Raw genomic sequence first — 14,966 nt, 5'->3', positions numbered from 1 at the left:
AGCAAGGTCCAGACTTAACAAACAAGAAAGCATGCATTCCTGACTAATTAAATATGGTATTTGAGTAAAATATTGGCATCAAAAAGAACTCTATGGGGAATTTTTTACTCTAAGCATTGGGAGGGTGGGAGCAAAGAATTTCCGCTAAAGATGAAAACAATACGGGTGCAAAATGGTTTTCTCAGGGGAATATCCAAAGTTTTTCCCCAGGCCCTAGGCCTTGATTAAAAGAGATAATAAACTTGAACAGATAGTTCAGAAAGGAAGATATATTCCTGTCCAATAAAGCACATCAAAGTGTGCTTTATATGATTAGCTATCAGAGAAAGGAATACTGAAACCACACTGTGAGACCACTATTCCTAGTAGCATGGCTAAAATTAAAAAGACAAAAAAACACTCAATCTTGGCAAAGATGTGAAAAAAAATCACAACTTTCATACAATGTTGGTGGGGATATAAACTGATAACAACTGCTTTGGAAAATGCTTGGGTGGGTTTTATGAACTTGAGGTATACCTTGCTTGGGTATCAGTAATTCTTCACCTAGATATTTTTCCAAGAGAAGGGGAAACATATGCACAAAATCTCCTGTGTAAAGAATGTTCAAAGCAACTTTATTTACAACAACCAGGACTGGAAAAACTGGAATGTCCATTATCAGGTGAAGAGTAAGGAAACTTGGTATATCCAAGCAAAGGAATACCACCGAACAACAAAAAAGGAAGGAGTATCTGATATACTCAACAATATGGATAAAATTTAGAGACATGGTGAAAAGAAGCTGGACACAAAGGCATACATATGCTTTGCTTCTGTTTACATGAAGTTCTAGAAGATGCAAGACTAAAGTGAAAAAAAACTGACAGGCCACTGGTTGTCAGTAAATAATCCAGAGGATAAAGAAGATGATGTTGTTGATCCTAGTGATTTTACATTATTTTTAAGCTTTAATTTTTTATTTAAAAATTATTTATTTGCTGGTGGCAGGTCTTAGTTGTGGCACACAGGATCTTTGCTGCATCAAGTGGGCTGTTTCCTTGTGACCCATGGGCTCTCTCTAGTGACGCATGGGCTCCAGAGTGCATGATCTTATTTGTTCTGCAGCATTTGGGATCTTAATTCCCTGACCAAGGACTGAACTTGAGTCTCCTACATTGCGAGGTGTATTCTTAATCACTGGGCCACTGGGAAAGTCTCCCTGAACTTATAAATATTACTTTTATTGACATGTAGTTGAACTACATATTATACTACTTTCAAGTACACAGCATGATTTAATACTTTTTAAACGTTTAAAAAATTTTTTTTTAAATGTGGATTATCTTTAAAGCCTTTATTGAATTTGCAACAATATTGCTTCTGTTTTTTATATTTTGTTTTTTTGGCAACAACAAAAAATGGGAACTTAGCCTCCTGACAGGAGCTATTGAACCTGGACCACCCTACATTAGAAGGTGAAGTCTCAACCACTGGACCACCAGGGAAATCCCATGATTCAATATTTTAATAGATTATACTCCACTTAAAACTTTAAATATTGGTTATAATCTCTGTGCTACACAACATATACTTGTAGCTTATTTATTTTATATAGTAGTGTGTACTTCTTTATTCTCTATCCCTATTTTGCTCCTTCTGCCTTCCCTCTCACACCTGGTAAACCATTAGTTCATTTTCCAAATACGAAAGTGTGTTTCTGTTATGTCATATTCATTCAGCTCATTGTTTAGATTCCACATATAAGTGATAATATACAGTGTCTGTCTCATATAAGCTCTCTGACTTATTTCTCTAAGTGTAATACCCTTCAGACCCAGGAAATGGCAAAACTTCATTCTTTTTTAAGACTGAGAGCTATTCCATAGTGGTGTGTGTGTGTGTTTGTGTGTGTGTGTACATTTATCTATTGAGTGATGTGAATTGCTTCTATATCTTGACAATTGTAAAATAATGCTGCTTTGAATATTGAAATGTATGTATATCTTTTAGAACCAGTGTTTTCATCTTCTTTGGATTATGCCCAGGAGTGGAATTGCTAGATTATATGGTAGTTCTATTTTTAGTTGAGGAACTTCCACACTGTTTCTACAATAGTTGCATCAATTTACATTTCCATTAATAAGTAGTGTACAATGGTTCTCTTTTCTCCACCTTCTCACCTACCTTTGTTATTTGTAGACTTTTTGATAATACTCATTCTGACAGGTGTAAGGGTTTTGATTTGCATATTTTAAACACACTAAGCTCATCCTCCTTCCCCCCCAGAAGCCTACTAATATTGTAAATACCTCAAGTAGAAAACATGGCTGTGTCAGCACCATTTCATTAACGGAAGCTTCAGACAAGGTTTCTTGAGAGAACCATTTCACTTTTGAGGGGTGGTTTCTGAGCATGGGGCGTGTCCAAGGTTCCCAGTAACCTAGCTCAAGGTTCGTTTGCTGCAGGTTTTCCTGCTCTCTGACTGCAAATAAGGGTCATATTTGGTGCTGAGATTAAAACCAAACTGAAAGATGTATCACTTCACATCCAGATAGACGCCAGATGCAGCACTTTTAGATTGAAGCCAGGGTTACTGCAGCCAAAACACAGACTAACTTTGCTGGAAAAATCTGCATTTCCTTTAATATTTTTGATATACGATATCACAATATTTAGTTGCTTTGTTCTTTCACAACTTGGTCCTGACAAGATGCAGTAGGAAGCAAAAATACTATGTGCTGATTTTTCAAAAAATGTTTAGTTTGATCAGAATGTAGGACACTAAACAAGATGATTAGCCTGTCTTCTTCAGAAATTCAATACCATCAGTAACAACAAAAGCAAAGAAATCAGGAGAAAGTTCCAGGTAGTAAGAACCAAAGTGCAATTTAGAAATTTTAATTGGAATGGGGCAGATAGCAGTACCACAACACACACACCTAATTCTTAATCCCTCACTCATATATATATACATAATATAGATGCATATATTAAGTGCATCTATATTTATATACATACCCATGTATATATCTATATAGATATGACATTTTTAAACATTTAAACAATTTATACCTGAAGCATATATTAGTAGTCATGTATGGATGTGAGAGTTGCATCATAAAGAAAGCTGAGCACTGAAGAATTGATGCTTTTGAACTGTGGTGTTGGAGAAGACTCTTGAGAGTCCCTTGGACTGCAAGGAGATCCAACCAGTCCATCCTAAAGGAGATCAGTCCTGGGTGTTCATTGGAAGGACTGATGTTGAAGCTGAAACTCCAATACTTTGGCCACCTGATGCGAAGAGCTGACTCATTTGAAAAGGCCCTGATGCTGGGAAAGATTGAGTGAGGGCAGGAGGAAAAGGGGATTACAGAGTATGAAATGGTTGGATGGCATCACCAACTCAATGGAAATAAGTTTGAGTAAGCTCTGGGAGTTGGTGATGGACAGGGAGACCTGGTGTGCTGCAGCTCATGGGGTCTCAAAGAGTCAGACACGACTGAACAACTGAACAGAACTGCCAAGATCAGAGCCTTGGCCTAGAGATACAACCTGACATTTTAATACTGAGATGGAGCCTTAATGGGAGAGAAGCCACCCGGGGGAGGATGGACACTGATACTTGAACACAGGAAGCATGATAAGTGAACTTTGAATATGGGCAGGACTGCTGACAGTGTTGGAAACTTGAAAATCCAAGACGTTGTCAGAAGCTGTAATTAGCAAGAACATTTCAGGAAAGTTAAGATGCTTCATCTTCAACAAGGAAGTTTACTAGACAGATTCTGTACATGTGCTGAAGGGTGGCAGAGAGTTTCTTATGACCCATTTACTCTCTGCAGTCTGGTTTACCAGGGGTTCCTCAGCTTGCATTTGCCAGAGAGGGACAGAGGAAGGGAGGTGAGGTCTGGACCAGGAAGAATGCAAATGAACAGATCCGCTAAGGATTGTTACTTGAAATTTGGTCCCAGAGCTGTGTTCAGCCTAATCACTTTTTCAAGGTTAGTTCTTAGGTTCTGCCTGCATAAATGATCTCAATTAACCTAGACAGAGGTGGTTAGCAGGTTGCAGCTACCAGAGCTATATTATTCAGTCTTCTAGTTGTTGGGGGTTATTCTCTTTATATTGGGAGTACTCACTGGCTCTGTCCACAGCAGAGCTGGCGTCCTGCACATCACACACACAGGCGTTGCTGCTGGGAGGCTTGCGGGAGTCATGCTGACCGGAATGCATCAGATACTTTTCATCTAGTGAGTCCTCTAGGACTTCATTCGCTTCTTCTTCCTGGAGCCCCATGCTGAGCCTGAGTGGGGATGGAGAAGGAAACAGACAAGACAGGAGATGAAAATAAGGCAACCTGAAACCACAGCCTGACAGCTGGTGCTCATCTGAAACTCATGGAAGTGACACCAGAAACTAAAGGGGTCATTCTCTCAAAGAGAAAAACAAACAAACAAACAAATCACTTCTGACTGGTGTTTCGGTGTGCCCACAGTTGGGGTAGGGGAGAGAGCAATATGTGTTCAGTGGACTGATCTCATACCATGGATGAGGAAGTAGACTCAATGTCTCCTCTAAAATATATTCCAACACACAGGACACATAGAGACCTATAATACTGACATTAAAATGCTGTGAACAAATTTTATGCAATAGTATATGAAAGGGTCCATTGAATACTGTCTCCTGACAGAATAACCTCCTAGGGCTCTTGTAGCTTTTAGGTCTCTCTCTCTTTAAATATTTAATGATTGACTTTACCTTGGACTGCAAGGAGATCAAACCAGTCAATCCTAAAGGAGATCAGTCCTGACTATTCATTGGAAGGACTGATGCTGAAGCTGAAATTCCAATACTTTGGCCACCTGAATCAAAGAACTGACTCATTGGAAAAGACCTTGATGCTGGGAAAGATTGAAGGCAGGAGGAGAAGAGGACAACAGAGGATGAGATGGTTGGTGGCATCACCGACTCAATGGACATGAGTTTGAGCAAGCTCCAGGAGTTGGTGATGGACAGGGAGGCCTGGCATACTGCAGTCCATGGGGTCACAAAGAGTCGGACACGACTGAGCGACTGAACTGAACTGGACTATGAAACATCTCCCAACATACATTAGAATGAATGTGCAGGAATATAAGGTAAGCATCTCACTTTGGTCTTTAACTAGGTTTTTAGAAAATAGAGACTAGTGTTCTCTACTCAGTTTACCTTTAGTTCAGAATGACTCTTAAGTAAACTTGAGGAATTACTAAGAAATGGCAACCAATACAAGAACTTCAATGAGAACAGATAACATGGGTTAAAGGACACATCATTGTATGATGAATGAATGAAATAGGAACAATCAGCAACTTCTGGTTTCTCCTGGATCTGGGACCTTTGGCCTCTGGGTCTCTTGCTTCTGGACTCCTCTCTAGGTTTCACCACTCCATGATCAGCCCTTTCATCACTCAGAGTTACCTGGCTGCCAGTGACTCCTGTCTGTCTTTACCCTTCTTATCATGATTTTCTGTGAACCAAAAATAGAGCTGGTCGGTAACTGAGCAGGACCCATTTCATGTTTTACAGAATACAAGGGCCTATCTGACCGTAGACACAATACTCTATATGTTTGTTCAGAATGCTCTGGGAGAATTATTCCAGAAGGGCTCCAAAAGCTTGTGATGAATGAGGCAGTTGTAATAATGTGGCCTCCAGCCCCGTGTATTCTCTACTGTCCATGCCCCCAGCCAGTCTGTGGAGATTGTCACGGTCCCCAGAATACAAGGTGAACAGCAGGTGTCGTGCAAGCACCTTCTTTTAAAATTGTAACCCAAGTGAGTGATATTTTTACTGATTCCTGAGGCATTCACTTCAAAGACAGCTGTTTCAAAGAATCACAAGGAGAGGTACAGGACTAGATGAAGAGACAGGCTGCCCCATCTCTGAAGTTTCTCTTCTTTCAGGAGACCCTGCTGGATTTAAATAGCTGGTGTTTGACTGCTTGTTTTTCCTTACTGTGGGGCTTCCTAGGTAGCTCAGTGGTAAACAACCCACCTGCCAATGTTGGAGATGTGGGTTTGATCCCTGGGTCAGGGAGATCCCCTAGAAGGGGAAATGACAACCCACCCCAGTATTCTTGCAAGGAAAATTCAGGAGACCGACAGATCCTGTCAGGCTACAGTCCATGGGGTCACAATGAATTGCCCACAATTGAGCATGCACCACCTTTACCTTTCTGCACTTTAATTCCTTCTTCTGTTTTAAAGTCACCAATAAAAAGTGAAACTATGAAACCCTAGGCAGGGGGGAAGTCAGGTACAGAAGTGTTGGACAGGTACATCTGGTATTAGTTGAAAGGATGAAAAGAAAAATCAGTGTCTGTCAAGATGAAAAGCATTGTTTTGAATGACATGAACATAAACCATAGTAGTAAGGAGGCCCTTAAGAGTAATTAAAATTCTGAGTAATAATTGCATCACTCTGTGGGATTTCATAATTTTGTAATTATTGTACAAATATTTCTCATAGATATCCAATTAGAATGTGAGCTTTGTGAGGCTAATGACAGTGCCATATGACCCAACTTACAGTACACATTACAGCATACACGCCCGAGTAGGCAATCAGTTAATATTTAGAACCACATAATCTTAATGCTAGACTAAAGATTGACAGTCATCTAACCTATCTGATGCCTGAATTGCCTCACAAGTAAATGATCTTCTACAGATTGTCTTTTGAACTCTATTTCTTGTTGTTGTTCAGTCACTATATCCTGTCTGACTCTCTGCGACCTCATGGACTGTAACCCACCAGGCTCCTCTGTCCTCTACTAAGTTTGCTCAAATTCACGTCTGAGTCTCTGTTCCTTAGAGTTGCTATAAAGTGTCAGAGGATGTGAAGGCAGAGACTAGGGAGAAAGAGGATCTCCAGACCTAGGCTTCCTTCAATCAAGTATCTCTGCTTTAGTGACTCTTTCACATTTGAGCTACTCAGATTTCACTTCAACCAAGGTTAAAAAATGTCTTGAATGCCACAATCTATTAATACCTTTTATTTGAGACTCTCCAAGGATGGGCAATGTTGGTCCTTTCAAATTAATAACTCATTTTCTAGGCATAGCTGCTCAATTATCTATCTAGTCAATGGCCCTACCAGCTAACACCCCTCATAGTCTGACACTTAGAAAAAAAAATCAAATGTTCCAGAGAAACATTATTATTAAGAAAGACACTTGAGAATGTTGGAGATTAGGAGTGTATTTTCCCAGTCATGGCCAAGTTTCAGGCTTGTCAAGAGCAGAGGTCCTCCCAGTCCCCTGCTGCCACTCCCCAGAGGCCTAGTCTTACAGAGGCCCAGGCCTGAGACAGGATAACCTGGGGCAGACACCATCAGGAAGCCCCTCTCAGGAGCCAGGACTGTTTTGCCACCATGGATTCCTTGAGTCGGGACTGCATAGCTGACACAGTAGCAGGTTATTCACAGCTTACTTTCCAAATGTGATTTGCAGTTGTGTAGAAACACTTTGCCCTCGTATGTGCTCTACAATATAAACCAAATCTAATATTAAAAAAAGATGACAATCACCACACCTATAAAAAAGTAAAAATAAGTATTATAATTAAGCAAATATTTGTTCAGAGCTTCACATGTGTGTGAGATGGTTCTAACCACTGGTCATCATGCATTTAATCTTTATAACCCTCTGAAGTAAATACTGTTGGTGTTCCCATTTTACAGATGAGGTTGCTGAGGTAACTGAGATGCAGTAAAGTTGAGTTCATTTGCCCAAGGTCACAGCTAGAAGCTACATTACTAGTGTTCCAACCCAGGCATGTGACTCCATTCTATTTGTATATTACTTCAGGGAGAATCCAGAGACTTAACTAGTCCTCCATCAGTTCCCACAGCTTCGCAGGCTGTCTTTGTCTAGCTCTGTGCCTGCGTGTACATTTCTGCCCTTCTGTTCACTCTGTATTCTACTGCCCTGGGCTTCCCCACTTGACATACTTTCCCACACAGCTTCCTCCTAATCCAAGCTGTGTAGCCAGTCTCCTCTTCTCTACCAACTCCATCTCCTCAAAGGGCACTTTCTCCTCCAGCACAGATCAGTGAGGTCCTTATATTCTTCATACTTGGGGGAAACAGAGACACTGTCTTAAGGAAAGCTGACCCTGCTGCTGTGGTCCCACCTTCAAGGGAGGAGGAGGGGCCACCCCAGGACAGATATCACCTGGGTACCAGGTTCCACGCAGGGAATCCCACATCTGATTCCTCAGCCTCCCAGCTACTAGCATTTGATTCTCCCCAAATTAGAGCTGGGGAGAGAGAACCTCATAGAGGGTAAAATAACTCAAGGTGATTCAACTGGAATGAAGCAAATTCAGAATTCACATATGCTGAGTTCTGACTCCAAATCTTGGGTCACTTTACCAAGCCTCATAGCCTCTTAAGGAAAATATGAACCTGGGCACAGAGTAGGAATTCCCTGTGTGTTTGGGAAGGCTCTGAGGACTGTAGGGCTGATAGTTTCCCCATGCTGAGTTTCAGTAATTCCCTTAATATTTTGAAGTTTTTAAAATTTATCTGGATACTTCTGTGCAAAAGTGCACGTGAAGAGAAAAAAAGCCTGAAAGATATATGCTCAAATGCTAAGGGTGTTGTGTTAGGTTGGAAGGAGGACTAATGCACTGTGTTTGCCAAGGCCCTATTCTAGTAGATTTTCGAGAATTATCATCCTGTAATCATCACCACTCCCTAAGGAGGTAGATACTACTGTTACCATTACAGATGAGGAAACTGAGGCATAGAGAAGATGAACAACATGGATTTGAACCCAGAAGTCTGGCATCAGGACACAAGCTCTTAATCTCTGCACTGTGCTATCTTTACATGAAGATGTTGGATGGTATCCTTCTTTTTACAATTTCAAAGAAGCTGTATTATGATAACAATAAAAGATATAAAGAAAGAATCTCCTTACATTCCCATACCCCAATGCTTGTCATTTCACTTCTTTGATAAGTAGGCTTTAATTTAAACTTTTTTTTCTTCATGTAAGACAACAAAATAGATGATTTATTGTAGACATTACTTTCAGCCACAACTGAGAAGAGAACTAGTCCATAGTATCACAGGTCCAGGGCAAAGGACCAAAAGGGATAGCTTTGATACGAGCAAGGTGGATCTCTCAGTGGTGGTCGAGACAATCAAAATGGTCCTAGATGTTCCAGATCCATTGAGACAAGTTCTAGATAGTAGGCATGCAGTCCACAATTTGTACCAGCATCCCTGGCCTCTGGCTTCCCTTGTTTCTGCTTCTGTGGCTTCCATTGGTGTACAAATTCACTTGGACCTCTGCCTCATCTTCTTTTGTGCTTCAGCCTGCACATTTGCTTCTTCCTCCACTTCACTCACATGGTGCAGAAGTTTCTCAAAAGATGGTGCTAAGGCTGAGAGCTAATTTTAACTTTTTAGTCCATGTCAGTAAGTTGGATAGAAAATTTTATCCCCCATAGGTTTATTGAAAAATAATCATAGAAAATTGAAAACAAACAACTTCAGTGTCACTAAGAATCCTCCCCTTATATCTCTGTCCCTCTTGTGCTCTCATTCCCTCATTCCTTTGTCATGACAGCTCCACTCGTCCTCTCAGTCTTGAACAGGCTTGAGATGCTCCAGTGGATTTTCAAATGTGAAGGCTGACTGTGGAGCATGAAGTGCTAGCTTCTTCACTGACCTGGCCCATTCCTGGGACTGGAGGTCTCCTTCACTTGGCCTCATTTTCATTTGGGCCGTGTGTCTCAAAGTCCAGATCCTGGACTTGCTTGCTGTCTACAAATTCAAATTCAGGGAGAGACAGCAAAGGTGTTAAGGAGCCTCTGAGTTCCAGGAAATACCCTCAATCTCACAAGAGTGTGAGGAATGTCTTTTTTGAACATATACGGGGAAAGGATCTTGCTCCAGACATCAGGACTTCCCTTGCTGTCTGCTATTAGTGTTCTCATCTCCAATTTATATGGTTCAGTTGGGAGCAGACAGCTTTAAGCTCCTTTAAGGTAGGCAGGATATCCTATCACTTCATTCTGCCCTCATGCAGCTAATATAGTGCTTTGCAAATGGATGAGCTGCAAAAATTTGAATTAATCCTAAGACGTTTAAGCCAACAATGACATTATATTATATGTTTATAGAATCTGATATTATATTATCTGTTTATAGAATCTGAAATGTATTCCTGGGAGAGAAAAGAAAGTTTAGTGCCTGAATGAGATCTTAACCTCTATTCCTCCTACACTCTCACGGCAAACTTTACTCTTTTGTGCCTCAGTGTCTCCATCCTCTGCAAAGTGGGGGCAAGGTACCTGTTTCTACCTTTCTAGGAGTGTAGTAAGGATGAGATTATCTTGATGAAGGAGGGAAAAGAAAATCTGGAGCTTGTTTAGTTTCTTTGGGGAAAGATGGACAATCTTTTATCACTATGGTGACTGTGACCCTGAGGACTTACTGTATGCGACTAGTTGGCCAGGGAGTAAACAGTAGCTTGGGACATGAGGAATTTCTCTGTAAGTTTCTGAAAGTCCTATTTCCTTCTTTCCAGCTGGGAGCTCAAGCACTGGTTGGTTTCCAGGATGCCCATTTCTGTCCTCCGACCAGAGAAAGTGGTGAGAGATACTGCCATGCTGAAGCTTAGGGTGGAAGAGGTAGAGCCAGAGCCCTGGGAGAAGAAACCCAAAGAAATAAGAAATTAAAGACAAATGAATGAATTATGGTGATGGATGTACTGCCTGGTAAATTACTGAAATCAATGAAGCAGACAATGATACTGGGTGAGTATTATAGTATGTAAATTATACCTTCATAAGTTTTCATTAAGTGAAGAAATGTCTTTTAACAGGTTTGTAAAGAATATAGATATAATTTATTACTTACTTTTGGTCTAGACTTTGTCAGCATTTCACAACTCTGAGAATCCTTAACTGCAAAAATAAGGCACAAGAAGCCAAAGCTCAGAGGTCAGGCTCTGACACGAGTGCCAGAGGGAGGACCCAGCTTGGCAGGTAACCACGTGGAGCTGCCATAACAGAACTGGGAAATGGGGGTGTCATGTAATTTTGGGAGCTCCTGTCTTCCAGTGGACTAGGCCATACTGATACTAAAGGCCACCTGGTCTGTTCTGAAGGTCGCCACTGACAGGGACATTCCCTCAGCAGCCACTCTCCATATTTGTGTACCCTTGTACTGATACCACAGAACTATCTCTTTCTAAATTTTAAGCCTATTTTGTAATGTTTACTCTTGCAAGCATAGAAAACATGAAGGAATTGAGATTTTTCCAATTCTTTCATTAAGGACTGTCATGAAGATACTTTTTCTTGTAGAAAAATGGAAAACTTTTAGATAGTCTTGATGTTCTTTGTTTCTCTAGTTTTTTCACACCATTTTAACATTGTAGGGGAAAAAAGTCTTGAGTATAATACAGTGACTGTAATATAGCCCGGCTGAGTGCAGCCCTTAGCACAGGCTGTTGCTGTGTGCCATTACCCCACACCCTGTTAGCAGCAACAGTTACTGCGGGACCTTCAGGAGTTCTGCTTAGCCCTTGGTTGGTGCCACAGTGGGCCCTGTCCACAAGTGAGAAACTGTCAGTGAGCTTTCATCAGTGAGCGACTCAGCCAATAGTAGGTGGAGTGGTGGTCATCAGGTGGAAAGTGAGGTAAGAAGTGGACCCCAGCCTTCTCCCTGGGGCCTTCCAACTCATCTGGCCTTGGGCCAGCGGATGAGCTGGGGGCCCAGGGAACAGGCTGGGGGCTGTGTAGGGTTCCGGGGCCCTCACCAAAGCTGCCCACTGACTGGGCCCAGGCCTTGAGGCAGCAGTGAATTTCTCTGCACCGCCACCCCACACATCCCTGTCTCTGCGACCTAATAGTAGTGTCAGTCTGCCTGGGTCACAGTCTTCATGACTCCCACCTCCCACCCCACCCCCCATCTGGGGACCTGAGAAGCCTGAGGGTCAGTGGGTTGGGCACTGGCTCCCTCAGCAATGACTGCTGGGCAGGATCTGGGGACCTTGCCCTGTGTAAGCCACCAACTGAGATCTGCCTTCTCTTAACCAGAACTAAGACCTCAGAGGATGAAAGTTTTGTTTTGGGACCTTGCCCTTTCTTGCCAAAACAGAGAATAACATTCGTTTGGAAGAGATTCACAGGAACATCATTACATGATCATGACCTGAACTCAAGAACAAAGTCTCTGACACCAAGAAGTTTGCAACAACTAACCACATCCCTCCCTCACTATTCCTATAAAAGGGCTTTGCCAAAAGCTTTGGGTGAGTTTTGTGTTTTTAAGGCATGAACCACCCATCTCCTTGCTTGGCCCTACAATGAACTTTTCTCTGTTCCAGATTCCAATGTTTTGGTATTGTTTGGCCTCCTTGTGTGTTGAGTACATGAATTTGCTTTTAAGTAACAATTTAATTTACAAGGACTACTGAGCAAATTGTGCCTTTTTAATTATTTGTTTGCAACATGTGGGACCTTTCGTTGCATTGCATCGATTCTCTAGCTGTGGCTTGCTGCCTCAGTTGCTCCATGGCATATGGAATCTTAGTTCCCCCACTAGGGGTGGAACCTGTTCCCCCTACATTGCAAAGTATATTCTTAACCACTGGACCACTAGAGAAGTCCCCAGATTGTGTCTTAATTACCTTCTTGCTGTAAACCAGTGTTATGGAGGCTTCTTTTCCCTTGCTGGGAAAACATAAAGGCTTCTCATTAAACTTGAAATCAGGTTTGACCTCCCTGCCTCCAGCCCCATCCTCCTCTTCTCCTGTGGGTTGCTTTGTGTTTTAACCTGTATATAAGATTTTGTGCTTGTCACTTGTGAATGTCATCCTAGCACCACAGGGCTTCTTTCAAACTTGTCAAAGTCACTGACATAGTTTTTGTATGTTTCTTTGAATATCTGTAGTGGCCCCCTAATTTGGGATGACTTGTAAGCAAATGCTATTCCTTATGTCTAGAGCAGTTTTCATAGAACTTTGATTGATTGTGTTTACCCAAAGCTATTGACCTGTATTTGTCTTCTCAGACAAAGTAAACATCAAGATCTATGTTAAGTAAACACCAAGGCCTATGGTGGTTTAGTAAACATCAAGGTCATAGTAAACATTAAGGTCTGTGGTGGTTGGTGGTAACCTACAACACTCCAGTGCGGTGGGATTTAGTGACATAGAAGCTGAAGGTTTTTGTTTTTTTTTTTCTTAAGAAGCTGAGGTTTTAAAGAGAGGCACAGATAAGCAATACAGAAAGTCATCCCCTGACCTCGGCTTACTTCCTACTTATCAATTCCTCCCTGGTTTTGGAAGCCTGAGACTAGGGTAACTTCCCTGAAATATGTATCTGCCTAGATTTTCCAGGTGGCCTACACATGTCTGACCACTGCCACCTCCATAAGAGTCCCTGAATATTCATGACAAAGTGAAGGAAGACACACTACCCAACCCCCTTGCCACCCTCCTTCTAGACTAGTTTTGGTGTGTCCCAAATTGTATATGACTTCAGTCTTTTTAAATGTATTTCAACTTATTCTATGGCTTAGTGTATAGTTTCCGCTCTTGTTGGGTGGAGTGTCTACAGGTGTCTGTAAGGTCATGTTGTTTAATTCTTACGTGTACTTATTATCCTTCTGCCTGATTGTTCTATCCACTATTGAAAGTGTGGTGTTGAAGTCTCCAGTAATTATTGTGGAATTGTCCATTTCTCCCTTTGATTCTGTCATTCTGTCATTTGTTGCTTCATGTATTATGGGACTATGTTATATATACTATCTTTAAAACTGTTCTAGCTTTCTGATGGATTAACCCTTTTATCATTATAAAATATCACTGTTTATCTCTGGTAACATCTTATCATTGTAAAGTCTCCTGTCTATTTTGTCTGGTGCTAGTATAACCACTCTTAGTTTCTCATGGTTGCTATTTGTGTAATTATGTTAAGTGGCAAAAGGTACTTCTGTAGATGTAACAAAATTGATCTTGAAATGGGGAGATTATCCAGATGGACTGATCTAATCACAGAAACTCTTTTAATCTGGGCCAAGAGGTCTAGGGAGTTGGAGAGAGTAAAAATTTAGACTGTGGATTTTCATCCACAAAATCTTTTTCTTGATCTCATTTCGGTCTTCGACTCTCCTGATATAGGCGTGGAGATTGTTCAACTGACTTCAGGGTTTGACACTTTAAAAAATAATAATAAATTTATTTATTTTAATTGAAGGCTAATTCCTTTACAATATGGTATTGGTTTTTGCCATACATTGACATGAATCCGCCACGGGTGTACATGTGTTCCCCATCCTGAACCCCCCTCCCACTTCCCCATCACGTCCCTCTGGGTCATCCCAGTGCACCAGCCCCGAGCATCCTGTATCATGCATTGAACCTGGACTGGCGATTCATTTCACATACAATAATATACATGTTTCAATGCCATTCTCCCAAACCATCCCACCCTTGCCCTCTCCCACAGAGTCCAAAAGACTATTTTATACATCTGTGTCTCTTTTGCTGTTTCGCATACAGGGTTATCATTACCATCTTTCTAAATTCCATATATATACACATTAGTGTACTGTATTGGTGTTTCTCTTTCTGGCTTACTTCACTCTGTATAATAGGCTCCAGTTTCATCCACCTCATTAGAACTGATTCAAATGTATTCTTTTTAATGGCTGAGTAATATTCCATGGTGTATATGTACCACAGCTTTCTTACTCATGGATCTGCTGATGGACATCTTGGTTGTGTCCATGTCCTGGCTATTATAAACAGTGCTGCAATGAACATTGGGGTACATGTCTCTTTCAATTCTGGTTTCCTCAGTGTGTATGCCCAGCAGTGGGATTGCTGGGTCATATGGCAGTTCTATTTCCAGTTTGTTAAGGAATCTCCACACTGTTCTCCATAGTGGCTGTACTAGTTTGTATTCCCACCAACA

The 14,966-nt window shown here is 41.3% G+C and overlaps 1 protein-coding gene across 1 annotated transcript in view; it reads right to left on the bottom strand.

The window, feature by feature from the left end:
- Window positions 1-4,071: 4,071 nt before the first annotated feature.
- LOC136144010 (neuroblastoma breakpoint family member 6-like protein) overlaps window positions 4,072-14,966 on the bottom strand; it is an 86,898-nt gene continuing 76,003 nt past the window's right edge. Inside the window, exons 4-5 of the mRNA XM_065901625.1 lie at window positions 5,446-5,494; window positions 4,072-4,285 (exon numbers count right to left, since the gene is read on the bottom strand). Coding sequence (XP_065757697.1) covers window positions 4,072-4,285; window positions 5,446-5,494 — 263 coding nt within the window. The remainder of the gene's footprint in view (window positions 4,286-5,445; window positions 5,495-14,966) is intronic.

This window comes from Muntiacus reevesi, chromosome 1 (genome assembly GCF_963930625.1).
Source record: "Muntiacus reevesi chromosome 1, mMunRee1.1, whole genome shotgun sequence".
In the NCBI taxonomy this organism is placed as follows: domain Eukaryota; kingdom Metazoa; phylum Chordata; class Mammalia; order Artiodactyla; family Cervidae; genus Muntiacus; species Muntiacus reevesi.
This window is presented reverse-complemented; position numbering and strand designations above follow the sequence as displayed.